Source organism: Hesperophylax consimilis, chromosome 7 (assembly GCF_061612785.1).
Source record: "Hesperophylax consimilis isolate HC1 chromosome 7, BYU_Hcon_1.0, whole genome shotgun sequence".
Taxonomy (NCBI): domain Eukaryota; kingdom Metazoa; phylum Arthropoda; class Insecta; order Trichoptera; family Limnephilidae; genus Hesperophylax; species Hesperophylax consimilis.
The window spans coordinates 11433537-11453103 of NC_142842.1; the positions used below are offsets into that span (position 1 = coordinate 11433537).

General features: G+C 40.2%; 1 protein-coding gene across 2 annotated transcripts; it reads right to left on the bottom strand.

Annotated features, from left to right (window-relative positions):
- On the bottom strand, nucleotides 1-15733 carry LOC149422301 (uncharacterized). 2 transcript variants are annotated; one of them, XM_089633713.1, is made up of 3 exons: nucleotides 15485-15733; nucleotides 13013-13741; nucleotides 1-3220 (listed from the first exon to the last, which is right to left on the bottom strand). In XM_089633713.1, the coding sequence occupies exons 2-3, from the start codon at nucleotides 13728-13730 to the stop codon at nucleotides 2616-2618; spliced, it is 1323 nt and encodes a 440-aa protein (XP_089489839.1). In that variant the 5' UTR covers nucleotides 13731-13741; nucleotides 15485-15733; the 3' UTR covers nucleotides 1-2615. The 2 variants fall into 2 exon arrangements, with proteins under 2 accessions (XP_089489839.1, XP_089489838.1); XM_089633712.1 differs by having other exon boundaries at nucleotides 13013-13963.
- Between the last annotated feature and the right edge of the window lie 3834 nt (nucleotides 15734-19567).

Here is a 19567-nt window from a genome sequence, read left to right on the forward strand (position 1 = left end):
TTATTGTTGTATGTTTTTAATTGGTAAACTTAAATCATCATACACATAATTAAGGAACAAAACCAAAAACCTCTCATTTCAATTAAAGATAAACATAACATGTAAGTACAAAACACTTGATTGAGCCTCAGCTAGAAAATGAGCCAACTGTCCGTAATAGGATATTGACAGTGACAGTGACAGTGACAGTGACCGCGGCCGAATGAGAAAGCCGAACAATCCAGATAACCATGTAAATCATAAAACAAAAGTATTGTAAAAGAACATTTCTTATTTGATATCATTACTCTAGTTGACCATTTGTCGGCAATGCTGGAGATGTGCCTTGTATTCCCAACGTTTAGTTATCATTATTCAATGGCCGTCGAAAGAGATACACGATTGAATCAACTTCTCGTTGATCAAATCTAAAAAACGAAATTGTAGAAAAGGCTCTCCTATATCTCAGTAAAGGATCTTTTCTTCCTATAATTAAATAACTAACATGATAATAACAAAATTGATGTCAAAATTAAATGCAGGTACAATATTCGAGAATAGACTAATTCTCCCTAGTATTTCTAAAAGTAACTAAAATTTTCATATAAAAAGCTACATAACTCAAGAAAATTTCTCGACTATTTCTACGATATAAATCTACGCCATTTTTGTATACATTGGCTCAAATAGTGACCGACTGAAGAAATACATAAAAAAAACATAAAAAGATCAAATAACCATTTTCTTCAGTCGGTGGTCACCTAGGCTCTTGTGGCTCTACATCGCTATTTGTCGCAAGGTTTCGGGCGACAATCCGCCATTGACCACTGTTTACGTTGTATTTTATCCACAGATAAACGGTATTTATATTGGAAGTCAAAGGATACGATTTAAAGAACCATCATTTTAATTATACACACACAATTTTGTAGGTGAGTTTCTTAACAGTAAATTAAAATATATTTCATTTGTTTGCATATATAAAATACTATTTTAACATCTGTCATCACAAGGCACATTCCGCATTAAACGTTATCTATTAACGGCGAAAGTGACAAATCCCACTGCGCTAAGATCTCCCGAAATGCGGCTACGAGTGTGTGGTCCTGCGCAAGTCAGTGCCACCACCTGAAATATATTACCTAGCCCTTACCTAGCCATACTCTGGTTATTGCCAGCGTACCAAATAAACAACAAGTTGCGAGCACTAACAGAACTATATAAGATCCAAACCTTTTAATTTACATTTATAAAACATTACATACACGAGTAGGAATCCGAACAATCATTTCGGATCGCAACGTACGAATATATGTACGACCAATGGAGAGCGTGTATGTATACGACAATTTAGAGTTAATGCCAGAATGGTATTCTGGGAGAAAATAAGATGAAACCCTTTTCACCTTGGTTTAAAATGCAATTGTGTAAACGAGACAATAGTTACACATAATGTAAAAGTGAAGCTATCCTAAGGCATTAGGATAATACATAATTATTAAGAAAAGATCCCATCAAATCTTAACCTACATAATATAAATGATTATGTTTGATGGCAAAGCGGCTTCCGACAATGTCTCCGAATTCTCTAAGAACGAGTGTAAAAAAGTGTAAAAATAAACATATTTATTATTTCCAGTGTAAAATACGTTTGAAACTTTGAAATCTAGGAACGTGATTATTTGGGAAGAACGGAGAGAATCACTACCGAAGGCCGCTTCAATTCTAGACAGAACTGTACTCTGGTACGAGATATAAATATTCAGGGGCCTTCAATCTTTGGCGAATCCGAACATTTAACTCTTTGACAGCTAAAACACGATTTTATTAAAGATTACACTTATCGCATAAAAGCCATTATATTGTATCATTATAAATATAAAAAGCATTAATGAAACTTAACTATTACTTAATTATAATCAATCAATATCACCACCATTTTCTATTTACACGTAACAGCCTGAATATGAAACCGGAAACATAAAATAAACAATTTTCCACGGCCGAAAAACATATATGATGGCCTCTTCCTCTATGGGCAATACCTCTAATAAACTAAACAACAAAATGTGATAATCTAACTGCGCTAACTTTACTCTTACAACTAGTTTACATCTAGAGATATACACAATTCTGTCGCTGTAACTAAAAACAGAGTGTCTTTCTTAAAACTATCAAGGAAGACACTGTGTTTTTAGTTACCGCGGCAGAATTACACACGCCCGGTGGTGTTACGGGCTTTCCTCTACGTCAGGATCTTGTGCGAAGACCGCGCGTCACTTCAAACAAACAAACAAACTATAGATATTTAGACTGTCGATTACATTTCAAAGACAAATCGAGGATAACTCAACGAAAGCCAGACACGCATCGGATTTCGGACAAAATAGTATTTCTAACATTCCTTTCTCACGCTCCGTTTACGAAAAAGCTACCCGTTGCGACAAGCGAATCGCGACAAGAGAAGCGATTCACCGGCACAATCGGAGTCAGAATCGAACATAAAGAGGTGGTTAAGCGAGGGAACGATAAGACGTCGAGCCAAAGCTCTTTCGGAGTTCATTAGAACCTCCGGGCGCGCGGCTTGAGAGCCGGCGCCAACTGTAACCCAGGGCGGGGCCCGCCTCGGGCTCTCCTTAGGCGTTAGGGCGCCTGGCAGCCAGGTCCAAGCGCAGGTGGCGCACGCGTGCCAGCAGTCGGGACTGGCGGGCGCGCAGCTGCTCGCGCTCGCGCTCCTCGCGCTGCAGCTTCGTGCACAGCGCGGCGGCTTCGCGGAGCACCACTACCTTAGGGGCGCGCTCCTTCTCGCGGATGGAGGGCACCTCCCGTTTCAACTCGTCGAACAGATTCTTCAGGCCGATACGGCGTTGTCGCTCCATGTCATTATGGAGAGATCGCTTCTCGATGTTGTCTGCCTCAGAGTCAGAGTTGGGGGAGGAGAACGACCTGGGAGAGCGTTCGGCCGGGGATCTTCGGGGGTCAGCGGCGATCTTCTTGCGCTTGCGGTAGCGAGACGACTGGGCGGGTGGCGAGCGGTCCCTTGGGCGCTTGCGGGGCCTGGAAGAGCAGGCGGGGCGCGCCGGCCGGGCGGGCTGGGGGCTGCGGGCCCCCATGGCGGAGGCGACGGTTCTCTGGAGCTGGTGGCGGTCCATAGCGGAGGGATTGGTTGGCATAACGACTGGTCCCCGTGTTCCGGGAGCCAGTTTCTCTCCCAAAGATTCGACATCGATCTCTTCCTCCTCTGTGGACAAAAGAACAATATATTATTAGAAAAAAAGTTCACACGTATCGGTAGACAATAATTGGAGAGACACCCGATTCCATTTAAGGCAGATTGGTGGCGCTAAGTGGGTACATGAGTCACATAACGCCCACGAAGATTTATCCGCCATGCAGTGCCTACTTAGGAAGTACACGCTAACTGAGGCAGCACGAAACTAAAACGACATGACATTCTCGCAATTAACTAAAAGTCTTCAAATTCTTTAAACTTGGTAGTCGCTCTACGAGGTCGAAATTGACATAAAATCGAATCGTTCAATAGTACTTGTACGAAAACCGCAAAACACGAAAAAGAGCAAAGAGAAATGCACACACCGGTGTGGGCGGGATGAAGTGAGGGTGAGGGTGAGGGTGAGGAAGGGGCGACCAGTTTTTCGGCCAGAGGTCTCTGGGAGCGGAATGCGGTGGGGCGGCTCTCGGAATATGGACGAAAGGAGAAATGGTCCGCTGCGCTGTCTGCATGGTATATAACTTCTCTTCGGCACCTTTGAGACAGTGCTATAGGAGGGTATGGGGTTGTTACTTTCGACGCTAAAAAATTAAACAAATATAAAATTCTCAGCTGATAAAGCTTCACCTTAAATTTATCGATTGATTAAATTGTTTCATTTTATAGTTTCATATTTATGATATTTGAATGGATCGGGTTATTTATAAACCATATTTGATAATATAAAGAGCCTCATAGTACAGCGGCACAGCAAATCTGCATTGGCGATAGAGAGGCTGGGTGCGGGCTGGTGGTTGTTTGGGGTGGGGAGGATAACGACCTCGGGCAAGCCGAGGAAGCGTTGGGCGGGGAGGGCGACCGTCTGCATCCATCGATCCAGACGCTCTGACGTCACTGCGCGCCAAAATCCGACGCATGCGCCATTCCCGCCCACTGCACACATGCCGCCGCCGACACCGCCGCCAACACCGACTGCCGACGTTTCAAGAAAAGGGGAATTCCACCGCCTTACAACCCTCCTCTCCCGGAGATAATTCGGCACTTTTGTTACTTTCACCACTAATATTGCGCTGTTACGCAACACCAACAGGGCGGGCCTTCCTAAAACTTTTGCGCTTTGGCGGGAAACCGGCATATGGCGGCAATAACATCGCATTATTCACGGATAAGGTTTTTTCAACTTAGAAAGTGAAACATTAAGTTAAGTTTTCGTAAGACTTATGATGTAATAGAACCACCCTCCCGCAGATTAGCGATTAAGTATACGTAATAATAAATGGTCAAATTGTGAAAGTTTAATAAAGAGACAACGCCTCATCAGTACGAGTAAACAACTAATAGAAAGCAATTATTATTAGTTGCGGAACTCATGTGTTTGTATGGCTGCCAAGTCTGCACCGCGGGCGAAGTTGTTCTACATCTGGTACAGGGCAGAATGAGCAGTGAACAGTGAACACAGACAGTGGAGGAAATAGAATAGCAACACGGCATTGAGCTGATATCAGCGGGAGAAATGTGGTCGTGATAAGTCTCGGCGACCACGCCCGAGCCCCCTCTCCTCGCGAGACGATTACATTGTAATGGCCCGTGTGTGGTGCTTATGAAATGGACCACATTCTTCGCTGCAAAGAAACCGCGCTTGATCTAGATTCTAGATCACATGAGAGGGATACTGCAGCCGCAGCCGGCTGGACCAGTCAGTCCAGCCAGCGCATAACTGTCCACTGTTCTCGGTTCTGCTCTCTGTCCGCTATTCTGCGTCGGACACAGATTTATTATTGCAATCAATGCCAGTGTGTTTTCTTATCACCAATTTTATTCCAACTAACTGGCTGTACCCCGCCACCCGTTGCTGTGGTTAGTCTGTCTGTGATGGCCCCAGTTTTTTTAAAGTATGTTTTTACCTGTCACAGCTGACATTTATTAAAACACATGCGTATTCGAATGCAACGTTATGTCAAAATTTCAAAGCAAGCGGGGAAGAACTTTTGAAGATTTACGATTTTTAACAAACGAACGTTAACATTTTTATTTATATAAATGGATGACAATTACTATTTTTAAGGGTGAATTCGATCCTTTGGAAAACGATATGAATAGGAATTTACAATGAAAGGGATACCTGCTTTACTGTTTATATTATTTCATTTGAATTTTATTTGCTTTAATTTGAATTTTGGTTATTTGATTTAATTTTATTGAAAACCAGCTCAAGTCCGGAAGAAATCCTGAATTTACAGCTGATCGGCGACAATAGCAAAAATACAATAAAATAAAATAAGATGTAATAAAATATGTAACAATCTATTGTTGAATAAATGTTTTAATGATCATACAATGTCCAAATACAAAAATAAGGGCTACTGAAGAAATACCGTTGATTGCTTTTTTGCAATCTTTCTCACCCTATAAAAGACTTTTTATAGAAAGTTACAACGGAGATCTCTTCTCAGCAGTGGGATCAGTACGATGTCTGCACACGCAAAAAAGTATAAGCCTGAATTCGAGAACGTCGGTAAGTACAAGTACGAATATGATGTCCTAAAAAGACAATTATTTGAATCATGAAATGAAACGAACTGATCGTTTATCATCACGCCGCGACCGTCTGGACGGTTTACCGCTAGCAACTATACATTTTGCATTCGCGGTGCCAGTGATAAACTCTCCCGCGCCTTCACAAAGCAATAACGGAGCATGGGACTCGTTTGAAACCGGATACCAGAACTAACAAGACAATCATAATACTCTCATTGTCCCACTAGTCGCCGCCGTCGCCAGATCAGGACTTATATCAGGCTATAGCAACTAACAAGTAGCGAGCACAATGGGCAGGGAGCAAGGAGATCTACAACTAGGACAAAAATTCTATCACAAAACTTGGGCCGTGTGTTGCGCTGGTTAAGATGAACGGCTGCGAAAAATATATTATTCAGTTTAGTCAAGTATTTTGGACAACAAATTTAAAAAAAAGGGCCGCGCAGCCGTTCTTCTTAACGCTGGACTAGGAAAACTCTGCTCTATTCAAGAAATATAACTGAGACGTAGATAGATAGTCGTGCCGAATGGAAGCCTTCGAAATATGTACAGATTAACGTCACTGTCAAATATACCGCCTAAGGGTGGGGGTTGCTTAATTGGATAATTAGAAACATTGACCCATTTCTATTGAAGCCAACTAGAAATGGAATTACTAGGTAAATTTGCACAAATTATTTTTGATTATCTCAATTATCTAATGTTGGGCGGTGTGGGAATTGTAATTTTACGATTATACGTGGCAATTTTTTTACACCCGGATATATCGAGGGTGATACGAAATCAGAACGAAGATCAATAACATTTCATTCCGCAAAGTTATTCACGACTTCGTTCACAGTTCACACTGCCTCTTATGGTGTTCTCAAGCTAACGAACTCGCTGTGAAGCAAGAACAATTATTATTATATTGGCAGAGTTATTGAACGTCATGGCAAGTTATTAATATAACATTAAAGTGACCCAAAAGTATTTCATTGAAGAGACAGGAGGTAAAATGGAATTCCTCGCCTTGCAGATATTGGCTAATATAAAACTTGAACGTGAACTCAGTGACCTTTATTTGAGATAGTAGTTCAAATAATTAATTCGGTGGTACGCAGTTCACAACCTGTGGCAATACGACACAAAGGCATTATATCACAATATATTATTATGTGTAATCTGCCGGCATTACTACCAGAGGCATTTAAATGGCAGTGATTATTTATTTAAAATGGACTATAAACTGGCTTTGAGGAATCTTTCGTCACCAGAACAACCTTGTGTTTTGGTAGACGGAATAGAATAGAAATCGCCACTTCGCGTGTGTTGTTGCTACGTCGGCGTCGGACGTAAGTCGGGTTGGATCTAATCCTATTAGGAAAGCTTTTCAGTCAATAACTGGCGCCACATATTCTATACACCTGGCTCCTCGAAATCCAAATAAATACATATAATCTTCCTCGAACTAATACATGTAATAGACTAATTCACAACCTGACCGTATAAGAGAAAACAATCCTAATGTTTAGTTCATTTCATCATTTCTTCGTGCGGGGAATTAGGCAACATTTTTGTTAAATAACATTTGCAGAGCAACGACGATGTTCAAATGAATTCGTTTGGCAGCCAGTTCGAGATAGCGGTTCTAATGTATCCTTAAAGACGTATAAGTGAAGAAATAAGCATCACGATTTGACCCATATTCTAAGTGGATTATTTGTGTCTAATAATTCCGAACGTGGGACGTCGAGAAGTGCGGGTAGCAACAGGCGGAAGATGGACAACTTGAACGTCCTCCCTTCTAAATGAGCAGGTGCAAATCCACCCTGTACAGAAGCAGAACAAAATAATGAATGTGCTATTACTTTTAACAGAATTATGTCAGTGAATTTTGTTGCAAGGAAAGAATGTGATGAATCGTTAGATCCATAAGATCATTTATAATATGTTTGGACGATGATTGTCCACCAAGGCTGCCAAAAGTCAATAAAAATTAGTGTGATAGCCGAGATGGTGATTGCGACTCGGGTGACATATTATAAAGAGGTCCTCTAAGGATGGAGGACCTACCGCCCAGTGTCAGTGTTGACTCACTCCATTCATCAGTATCTCAAATGCGTGCCTCGTGACATCACCCGCTGCGGTCAGTTCACAGAACAGGGAGGTGGCCGCCTTTCATTTCTGCCAGTCGTGATGGAGATCTTAAGAAAGCGGAGATAATCAATTCAAAAAACCCAATAGAGCAGCAGGAGAATTCCCAGAACAGTGGCGCTGCATACATGCTGGGACGGTTGTGAGCCGACGGTAGATGCAAATACGATGCAGAAAATGGAGGACTTTATCAGTCGCGCGATAAAGAGTGGTGGTTTAGTGGACACGGTAGAGTTAACCACGCCGGTCACTGGTCACTGGTGGTCCAGTGGAACTGGGGATCGCGTGACTAGCCGATGATCCGGCTCCGACGGCTGGAGGCGAGGAGGGGGTTCCGCCCACCGCCCACACAGTATCTACTTAATTAGTCGCAATCATAGATTGTCCGCTCTGACTCCGCACTATCTCACTATCTGCCACTCGCCCTCTAAATGAATTACAGTTTGTTCACTTTCCTGGGGGTGGGATTTGTAAAACGATATTTGACAATCTGCAAATTAATACTTCAGGTATTCGCACCAGTTCAGAAACATTCAACCTCTTCATAGTATCTACCGACAATCAAAGGCTAATTAATTATCAGAGGTAATGCATTTAACCTGATTAACAAGTGAATTGTAAATAAACGGACCACAAGATGGTAATAAGTGCACTTGACTGTGGCTGAAGTTGTCAGTTAAAGCACGTTACCAACGAGAGCTCCACTGGGGCCTGGGGGAGGCATCAGAGCAGAACAGGACGAACTCTCTCGGTGACAAGCCAACTTGTAATTAATTCGTGGGCTTGGATTTTCTATAAAAGCGATTGATATGCTTTGGCAGTTTACACCGGCCATGACTGATTTGACCGAAATTATTCCATTAACCTAAACAAGAAGCAAACACCTGACCGATTCACCGAAACGTATTGAAAAAAAAACAAGCAAAGAGTGGAATGTTCGGAGAACTATAATTAGGGTGACAAATAGGTCGCGGTCTATGTACAGGCTGCAATTATGTATTGTGAATATTGCTACCCAGTCATACAATTTTACCAAAAAAAATCAAAATAGTTGAGAAACAAGTTTGTTTGACAAGCGGGTCTTGCTAACGTCTAGCTCCAGGAGAATAGATCGCGTTTGTTTGCTAAATTATTGAGAGGTCCGCTGTACGGCCGGCCTTGTGAGAGTGCGCACGGAAGTTCACGGCTAGACCCCCTCCCCAGCTACGGCCGGTTACTAACCAGCTGGTGACGTCACAGTCACAGATCATGCAGACCGTCTATTCCATCTCTACCAGCCTCCCACCGCCACCGCATCGCAGTGAGAGCCAGCCACAGCCATTAAACCACTAGCTCACAGCAGTCACAGCTCACAGCTGTGATGGGATCCTAGCTATAACAGCTGATGGGACCATGGAACTTCAAACGAGATTCGCCTTAATTTATGAGGTGAATCATGTACGTACATTGCGCGGAAATGATCTCATATTTGAATGAGATGAATATTTAACGTCTCTGAGCAATGAATTCAAACCGACCGATCTTTTAGTATAAGATGGGTTCTATATAATATGAATTCGGACCTTTAGTAGTTATATAAAAAAAATCGTGAAAATTGGGTTTTGAACAATTTTCTTGGTTTTATTAGAAGTGAATGGATAAACCTGAACGAATCGAACCCGGAAACGCGATTGAGGAGAATGGAAACACAGCCACCGTGTCAGAATACAGGGAGTCTTTCGCCTTGAAATACACAACACGGCCTCACGCTTTGAGCTAAAAAATGTTATCAAAAAAGCACAACGCTCAGGTGGGCGATAGGCAGCCATCCCATCGGGGTCGATGGCCCACTCAGACAACTGATTCCAAGACATAACAAACGCTCTCCGCCAAACACCGCGGTACAGTCAGTCAGTCAGTCAGTCAGCCGACCAACCACCACTTCCGTGCGAACTGAAAGCGAGACATCGTAATTAGTCGCCATACAAACGGGTGAGCGCTAACTTCCCTAATAAAGTGACCTAATGCGGCGAAAGCTTCAGAATTAATCTTAATATAAGGCATACATACAGCAGGCGATAAGTCGACGTCCTCTTATGTAATGTACACGCGGTACACAGATTCAATGCCAAATCTATTGTTTGAGGCTAACAGCAGAGTGCCTTGAACTACTGATTACCGTGAACGCTTTTTCTCAACGAGAAGCGGCGTTTTTACTATTCATATCATCGAGATTTCTTATTACATAAAGATAACGAGAAGTCGTTATTCATTTCCGTACTGTTGTGTCATTAAGTACATAGTTATCTCGAGTATTTAAATTGAAAACGGCGAGTCAACAAGACAGTACGGAGCAGTCACGGGATCGCGATAACTTGTGAAATAGTAAGCAGATAGAGATGCACTGAGAGTGTCGGCTGCAATTGTGTTTAAAATGCAGTACAAAGATGAATGAAAAAAACCTGTAATTCCACTGTCTAGCCGGGAAGCTTGAGCACGTGCCGTGAACTCTTTTTGTTTCACATTGCAGGAGATTCTCAAACAGGAATAATTATACTCTTTGAAAATAAAACAATCTCAGCTGGAGTAGAATTTCTCGTTGAATAATTTAAAAGCTGCGCATGCCATCCTGCCTCTAGACCAGTTCCAGTAGGTATTGCGAGGCAATCAACATTCCTTGCATGTTTGCTTCGATTTATATTCATTTCAACCAACCAACCACTCGTCGATTTCCCACTCTATCGTTAAATAATGTTATATGTATCGTTATTAAAAATGACATTAGTGGTATTTTGTGCCTAGTATATTGAAAACTACCATTATACTTGGAAATGAGTGACAATACAATCATTAAAGACCCATATAATACTTTGCGCAAATCGCACATCGGGTGCGACGTGTAACCAAACGTATTCCGTCTTGAAAACGTCAAGTTTGTTTGTAAATAATATTGGAACTGCGTTGTGACATGATCGCTTGCATCGAATGCCTTTGCAGAGGAAAAATAAGTTCCCGGTCAACACACGAACACCTAGCCAAGCTAATCGAGTATAACAGAAAGAGGGGAAATTTTGAGCGTTTGCCGGCTTGCGGCAGCCACAGTGTAGACAGAGCACTGAGCAGTTTGCCAATTCAAGCCGGGTAAGCAAGGCATTAATTCCCGCACTGAAAACATTCGAGGAATTCATCGCGCGGTCGCAACCGGTTCTAGACGTGTTTGCGGGCTGCTTGCGAACTGCCTGCTGCCTTACCCACCCCACGGAAGGAATGTTTCCTCAAACTTGCCTGTTTCTGGAACATGCATATCTCTGGAGGCTCTCCGTGTCAATGCGGTGTACATCGAGTCGAGGAAGTCATCGATATTACATATTGATGAATCTAATGTATGCATAGAGCGCGCGTATTATTATATAGGTACGTTAAAACGTGAGGTGAAACCTTTAAGAAAGCAGACTACAATTGTTACAGATGGTAGACGGAATGCAATGGGAAACAGACTGGACGAGTCAACTGCAACAGATTTGCCAGATCTGAAACTAATCGATAACAATAGGAAAAGTTTTGACAGATTGACTAAATAGATCCCAAAACTGTTCGAGGGAGAATCTAATGAGGTAATTGATATTAAATGCCAGTTGAAACCGTGGGAAGAAAGGACGAGTCTCGCAGACATTTTATATCTGACGGATCCAGCATTCAAAACGTAAAAAAGATGGCGAGGCATTAATTGGTCAGGGAGGGCAGACAGAATTCACAGACGTTTTTATAGAGGGGTGAATTCATAAAAGATTCAAAACTACACAAATACCCACAAATACAACGAGGCGAGAAACACAACATAACATTACTATATATAAATAGGGCAAAAACACTCTGAACGTTTGAGCGTGCGAAAATATACAATTGAACATATACCTACATATTATCTTACAATAAAGTAATAAACGTATTTTGCTTGGGGTTGTAAACATTGCATCGTTTTAATTAATAGATATTACAGCAAATAGAAAAATATTCAAGAGATGAAAACTTATTTTTAGTTGATCCTTTATTGCTAGTTAATTATTTAAACTAACAGTAGGTATTTATTTACAGCACCGGATTGAGTTTGGTTAAAAAACGTTGATGGTTTAAGGAATAGTCGTCTTCAAAAGGAAGAATAACGGCTCCGCCCTGTAGCTGGGCGAGAGGCCCAACGGGTTTTCAGTTTTTGGCAAAACCACCAGACTAAGGACAACTACCGGCTACTAGACTGCCGCGCTATTCACAAGATAAATAATTGTAGTAATTGAAAACAGCAAGCACCTGGTCCACTGAAGTAGTATGTAAAGAATATCGCGCGAATAAGAATGGAAAAAATTCTAAAGATTCTAACTGGAATATGGAGAGCATGTAGTATGAATAGTATGAGATCTAAGATGTATCATCTCGATTGACCCGCATCTGGAATTAGTGGAAAGGAAAGCTTGACCTAGGTCACAACACAAGGTTACAAAATCATCAAAAGAGGGCCGGTCGACGGGATGAAAAATTACGGGCGGAGTGAACTACGGCGGCTACAACGGTATGAATGACCGCGTAGGACGGGCGGGGCGGTATGGCGGTAGTGGTGCGGGGAGGGGGAGGGGGCGGTGTGGTGTGGGCGGGGGCGGCAGAAGCCTCGCAGAGACGGTCGATAGCGGCGCGACGCAGGCGCCCACTCCGCTCTACCGCTCCCGCCAAAAGCTGCCCACCCTGATCATACCTACTACAAGATTGCGACACATTGTGAAATATCCTCAAAAGTTGTGAAATATCGCAAAACTTGGTGCAGACCTGATTGCACCTCAATAAGAGATACTTTGAAGATGGAATCCAACTTGAAATAATCTACCATTAATCTTAACAAAATCAATTCAAATACAGACTTGACAGTTCATTATTATAGTTCAGCGATCTAATTAAAAAGTTGTGAAATGATTGGAAATCATGCAAATTGCCTCTAGGGGCAGTAACAAGTCTCGGTATGATGGACTATTGAATTGTCGGTGTTGATTCGCCAACAAGACTTTCGCAGTCTCCGAAGGTGCGTGCAATAGAGTATAGAAATTGCAGACATCATAGACAAGCTAGGGAATCAATAAGAAAGAGAAGTATGAATGGACTTACCAGAATCAGAAGGAGTCTGGACCCCGAGGCTGTCCATTCTGGTCTGCTTAGAGCTCTTACAAAGGGTGTAGCTGTGGTCGGATGCGATTGTATTCTCTCTGTATGTTCTGGAGTCTCTGACATTGTAGGCGGGGTGGCTGTACTCTACGTAGGTTCCTTCGTCGCTGTCTTCCTCTTCAGCCTCGACCTGGTCCTCGTCGTCGAACTCGTAGTCTTCGACGGTGACACGGGCCGGAGTGCGTGCCGGGTGGTAAGTAGTTCTCGGAGCGCACGCAGCAAGATCGATGGTATGCTTGAACTGCGGTGGTTCATCCTCGTCCAGACTCTGGGGAGTGTCCGGACGCTTGGGACTAGGCTGGGACCTCTCTGGGGTCGCCATCACCTTCTTGGGGGCTCTGGGGGAACGCGGAGGTGCTCGGGCAGCGCTCAGCAGGAGGCTGCGCCCCGGCAGGGTGGGCTGCACGGGGGCCGATGGGGGAGGGGAGGGCGGCAAGGGAGAGGCGCATGCGCTGGGGCCGTTGCCGGGATGGTACTTGTCGCTGCAGGTTCCAGCCCACATGCAGTCATGGTGGACGATCTTGTTGCTCTCCAGCGTGTCGAGGCTCCAGTCGAGGAAGTCCTCGAGCACGGAATCATCCAGGGCGAACTCCCCCAGGGGCAGCTCCAGCAGCTCAAACTTGTCGGGCCTCCTGTCCAGGCTGGACCAGATGTCGTCCATGTCTGAAAGTACTGCTCCGTATTCGCTTAGTCCGAGTCCAAAAGGTTCACTGGGAACCTCTTCAATTTCGCTCACGAACATCTTCATTATTTCCTCTATTTTAGCTTATTTTACCTTACTTAAATAAATTATATATCACAAATGTTCACTGTTCTGCTTTCTTCGTCAGAACTTAATTATCACAATTGATCGACTATCTGAGGAATAGCCGGCAGGTCTCTGGCAGCGTCTTCCTGCAAATCGAAAAGGAAAAAATGAAAATCGGAAACGCAATTGACTGTTTGTTGTAGGTTCAAAAATTTACCCGAAAAAAGCCATAAAAACGATGGAAATACTATCATCGTTTATTTAAAAATAATATTATGGAAGTTAATCGATATGAATTAATGAAGACGGATTGCAAATCAATATACCCGGTGAGTAAATAAATTTTAAGCGTCTAAAACTCCGAGAATTTATCAAAACAATACAGTGACAGCTTTCAGTTCACGCAGCGGTAGGTACTAGTGACAGTATGTATTGCAGCGCGTTGTGTAATAACATTGCTAGCCGGCCGGCCCGGCCGGTCCGCTTTTCCCGCCTCCATGGCCAGAGTCAAGTACCAATACTACGCTACAGCTACGGTATGATTCGCGCGGTTTTTTTACGCCTAAATATTTACATTTTTTTCAACCTGTGATTTTTGACAGGAGTTAAGTTGGCAGGGTAAATTGTTTTAATTAATTACATTACAAATGCTAAAACTTTAACAGTCACTAAAAATACTTTTTTTTCTTCAGTTCCAACTAAAAAATTTAACTTGTCATTTTTACGAGGCTTTTCCAAAAAAATTATTTTCAAAATAATATATTATGAGAAAAACAAATATTTTCGAAGAAATTTATGGCAGAACTTAATTGGAAAACATATTATGATAAAATAATAATATTGTTTCAGATGTGTGTGTGTACATTAAATTATCAGAAAAATTCTAACATTTTAATGGCACACACACATAATAAGCTTTTTATATCGGAAATAACTAAGAAAATTACAATAAAATCAAAAATGAAAATGTTTTTTATACACCTATAAGTTAAGTTTATGGATATTTACAAACATTCATTCAAGAAACGCATGCAATAAATATACATAAGTTTTATAAAATTATTGGCACGTAATTATTACGACAATAATAAAGTTATATTTAAGTTACAACAAGAGATTTTCTGGAGAATTATTTTTGATCCAAGTGCCTACTTGAATCAAATAATTCTATATTTAAAATATTATGTCATAAAATAAATCAAGTAAGTCTGAAGAAAGCTTTATATTTTTTTAAATGTCACTATTTGTTCTAATATCCAAATTATATTTCAATTAAAACATCTCAGAACATATTTATTTGTATTTTTAACAACTTGTAAACAAATTAATCGAGTAAAAGGCAATGACTTGATGATAATCCTATAAGAAAATGCCGGCCGGCATTCAAACTGTATGATGCATTCATGACTGAGCTGGCGGGATACGTAATATTAATCCGCCCACAAGTCGCAAAATTCATGATATTCAATGTTTCCTGAACATTTATGTATATATTTATCACAATATCATGAGCATAAGAGCCTTGTACTAATTTAATCAGAACCAATAAGTTTTCGCAGAGATAGAGGGGAATATAAGTGACAGTGTCAAAGTTAACTTTATTTCTTTTAATTTTAAATACTAGAGTCGCAATAAATATAGAAATTAGATGCTTTTAAAAGACTCACCTTTAAAGCTGAAGAATGTGTAATCCAAATGGCTTGAATACACACGAAACACCAACTTAAACTCTTATGGAAAGTTTTCTTCTCACGAATTGTACGTCACCCACTGATATGATACTGTATATAAATGCTCGATCGTTTATTCGACCTCTACTAAAAACACCGAAATATTGTGTCGAACACTGAATAATCATTCTTCAGACCAGGTCGGTCCTATATCAACAGCTTCGACGTCTTAACAGCTCGTCGGCTCGAATGCGACTGTTTGAGTGTTTGGGTATCCTCCGAGCGTATAGCTGACATGGCGGCGCGGCGGCTTCACGGAAAATACCAAATGACCATACGATAGAAATACGAAGTTTTAAGATGTGACACTTACATAAATGGAAAGCCCGATTTTTTTTAGTAAGATTGTGATCAAAATATTTTGATGTCGATGGGTTTTTAAAGCTTAAAAGTGTAAAAGTCTGGTCCACGCGGGGACTACTTACACCGCGGAGTAAATTGCCGGCATTCTGGAGCGAGGGGCGTATACTATATCTACATATCTTTCCAAACGGATATTGACGGATATAGGTGTGTTAGTGAGCCGCGTCTGTGGTCTGTGTGTATGGTTAGTTGGATTTTGCCGACTTGTTCGGACGTCGATGGACGCGTTGTGCGAAGTCGAAGCCGGAGTATGAGATTGTTCGGATAATTTTATCGGATTCATTTTAATTCAGGAAAGAGAGCAGCCGGGGTAGCGCGTATGTCATGAATTCTCACTTTATGTTTATACTGTACGTAATTGTGTTCAGTAATCAGAAGTAATATTATATTCGCCGATATGATTACAGAATTAGATAGTTACTCGAATCCTTTGAACTGTCTTATTCATCCATGAAAAATGACAAAATAATAGGTTTTTTTTTAAAAAACAATTGTGTTAATGTTAATGTTTTATTATATTATCTAATAATTATTAGTAGGTACCTACATATTTTCATATTCAAATAAACTAGTACTGTTAATCAATTTTTTCAAGATGTGCATTTATTATTAAATATTTATTTATATATTTGCCGTTTTTCTAAGTAGGTAGGTACTTTTATCTATGTATATAAATGATGATATTTAAAAAAAAAACTTTTTTGGTACAAATCAATCATATTTCGTAAGTTAAGTTGCCATTTGTTTATTTTTTCTTCTAATTTTATTTCTTTCGGTAACTCTGAATATCTTCATTGCTCCGTAAATCAGTAGATATAAAACATGAGTCATTAATTATTTGGGATTGCTGGCCACGCTTAATACGATTTTTTTAAATAAATCTTTTCGATTTTCCTTAATTACTTTAAAAGGCAAATATCTGCATTTGGGTTTTTTTTAAATTTTATTTGATTAAAATTAAAATTCGCTTTCGTTGTATGGGATTACAGTAATTTACAATAATTTCTGTAAATGATATTTTCTTATGTTAGTATTCACCATACTATACAAGTGGCTAGAAGAGACGTTATTACCATTTACTCTATGCATATTAGGTAGGTACTATTTTGGCGGATCTGTGGAAATTAAATAAAGGTATTTAAGGCGATGCAATTCGTAGTAATTCAAAGTCATGTGTTTTTGGTTTGAAAATTTGGTCGCCTAGAAATGTTTCAGATGGTTTAATTAAATACTGTGAGTAGAATACATCTTGGCCTTTGAAATAATCGAGTATTTTTTAAAAAAGTCTTTTTATAAGCCCAGAAAAAATAATGTAAAGGCCTATGAAAACTGCTTCAAAGTTCAAAATCTCCTACTTACGAACCCATTTTCGGTTATGATTTTATTGTATAATGTGGCAAATTAAGTTATTTATAAAATGATCGAAAAAAAAAAAAATATTTATACCTGAACATCCACAAAATAAAATGAAAGGCACTTTTGGGCCATGTTTTTTTCTTGCATAAATCAAAACAGGCGGATGGTGTTAAGCGGGAATTTAAACCTTATCGTATCTACGTAAGGGTTGTTATTGATAGTGGCTCAATTTAAAATATTACACGACGTAGAGCATCGCCTTAAGCACATTTTTTAAGTTAGGTTATGTAATGTTAGATTAGATTAGGTTAGGTTACGTTAGTGTAGGGGAGATTAGGTTAGGTAAGGGTTTTTTACTTTCAAAATAATTTTTAAAATCTTGCCTAAATACCCTTATTTCATTTCAGAGTTCCGCCAAAATAGTGCTCACCTAATATTGATGAATTAAATGCCATAACGTCAACATACAACGAAAGCGAATTTTAATTTTAATTTATTAAAAATAAGTATGTTAAAATGAAAAATTTCCCGATAATAACAATAATATTTGGCTAATTTATATAGCGCCGTTTTCGTGAGAAATCACCTCAAGGGCGCTGTACAAATATATTTCTTAAATAGTTAATACTAGAACTTCTAAGACTTATATCTAGTGACTTACGACTAAGGCCTATAACTACTATCTTAACTACATATATACGAGTATTTACATATTTAGCAACTTACAACTAAAATTAATATTAACAATCTAATCTTACTAACGCCAGAAGAAGAAGGAAGTTCCATTATATTAGGGTGTTTTTATTGTTAGCTGGATATATGCAGATAGTTGTCATAGTAATTGAGATGAATCAAAAGGTTTATTTTTTTTAATTCGTGTATTAAATATTTTAATTATGAATTGAATATTTTTTATTGTATGTTTGTATTTAGTTATAAAAAAATTACATTCTTATATCTAATATAAACCTTTTTACAACTCATTTCTATGACATTAAGGACACTTTACAATATATCTATATTAGATATTTAAGTTGAAATCAATGAAAAAAAAGCAATCCGACAATTTTACACTATTTTCTTATTCTGACTTTTGACATGGCCCGACTGATGAGTAAGATCAAGAAAGGGACGCTTAGATGGATTGAGCATGTAGAGCGAATGAGCGAAGAAAGGAGTGTAAGGAGAATATACGATGCAAATGTGAATGGCAGCAGAAGTCGGGGACGCCCGAGGAAGACATGGCACGACCAAGTGTATCAAATACATGAGTCGGGCCATGTCAAGGGTCAGAATAATAAAAGAGTATGTATGAGACGATGTATGAATGTGAATAAGGCAAGGAGTGTGTGCCAGGACCGAGTTGTTTGGCGGTCCGTCCTCTCTGCCCACCCCTGCGGGGAAACGGCGTGATGGTTAGTTAGATATGGCCCGACTCAAGTATCTGGATCACTCGATCGTGTCATGTCATCCTCGGGCGTCCCCGATTTCTCCTACCATTCACATCTACGTCATATTTTCTTATTACGCCCATTTCTCCGTTCGTTTGCTCTACATGCCCAAAACCATCTGAACGTCTATTTCTTAATCTTACCCATTAATATATTTCTCACACTAATGAAATATAAAAATACAAAATGTGTGTAATTGGTAAGTTCTACAGTAAGTGCGATGTAATGAAAAATACGTTAATTGTTTGAAAATACCAAATTGTGTGATTGGTAAGTTCTACTATTCTAGTGTGAAAGTGCTAAAAACAAAACTATTTATAAAAATTGTATCTGGATAAATTTCTTTTATTTATTTTGCTAAGAGTATGTAAAGTTCTAAATTTAAAAAAAATATTTAATTAGTTTTAAAAATCAACCATAAGCAGGCAATCAGTGTGTATTTCGAGTATTTTCGAATTGTTTTCTGGAGTCAAATCTAGAGTGAATTTTGTGTGTTTTCTACTAATTCTAATAATTTTTAATTTTTTTAACATAATTTACACCTATGGCTATTAAAAGATTTACAATTTAGGTACCGCCGCCCCGGGAATCATTTATTGTATAACCAACACCCCTGCTATAGGTCAACCCAAGTGGTTCATGGGGTGAGGTTTTTCTAGGCCTTGGCGGCTGATGGCAGGTCGGATCGGGAGATACTGGTTGAGGGACACCCTTTAACCTCTCCAGCCGGACTCTCTCGACCGATCGCCTTGCACCGCAGTGGGAGGGATGGATTCATACGTCTGTCCCACTCCTCATAACCTTTTCCTTCCCGGAACTTTCTCTCCTTCCTTTCCCTAAACGGACCCTC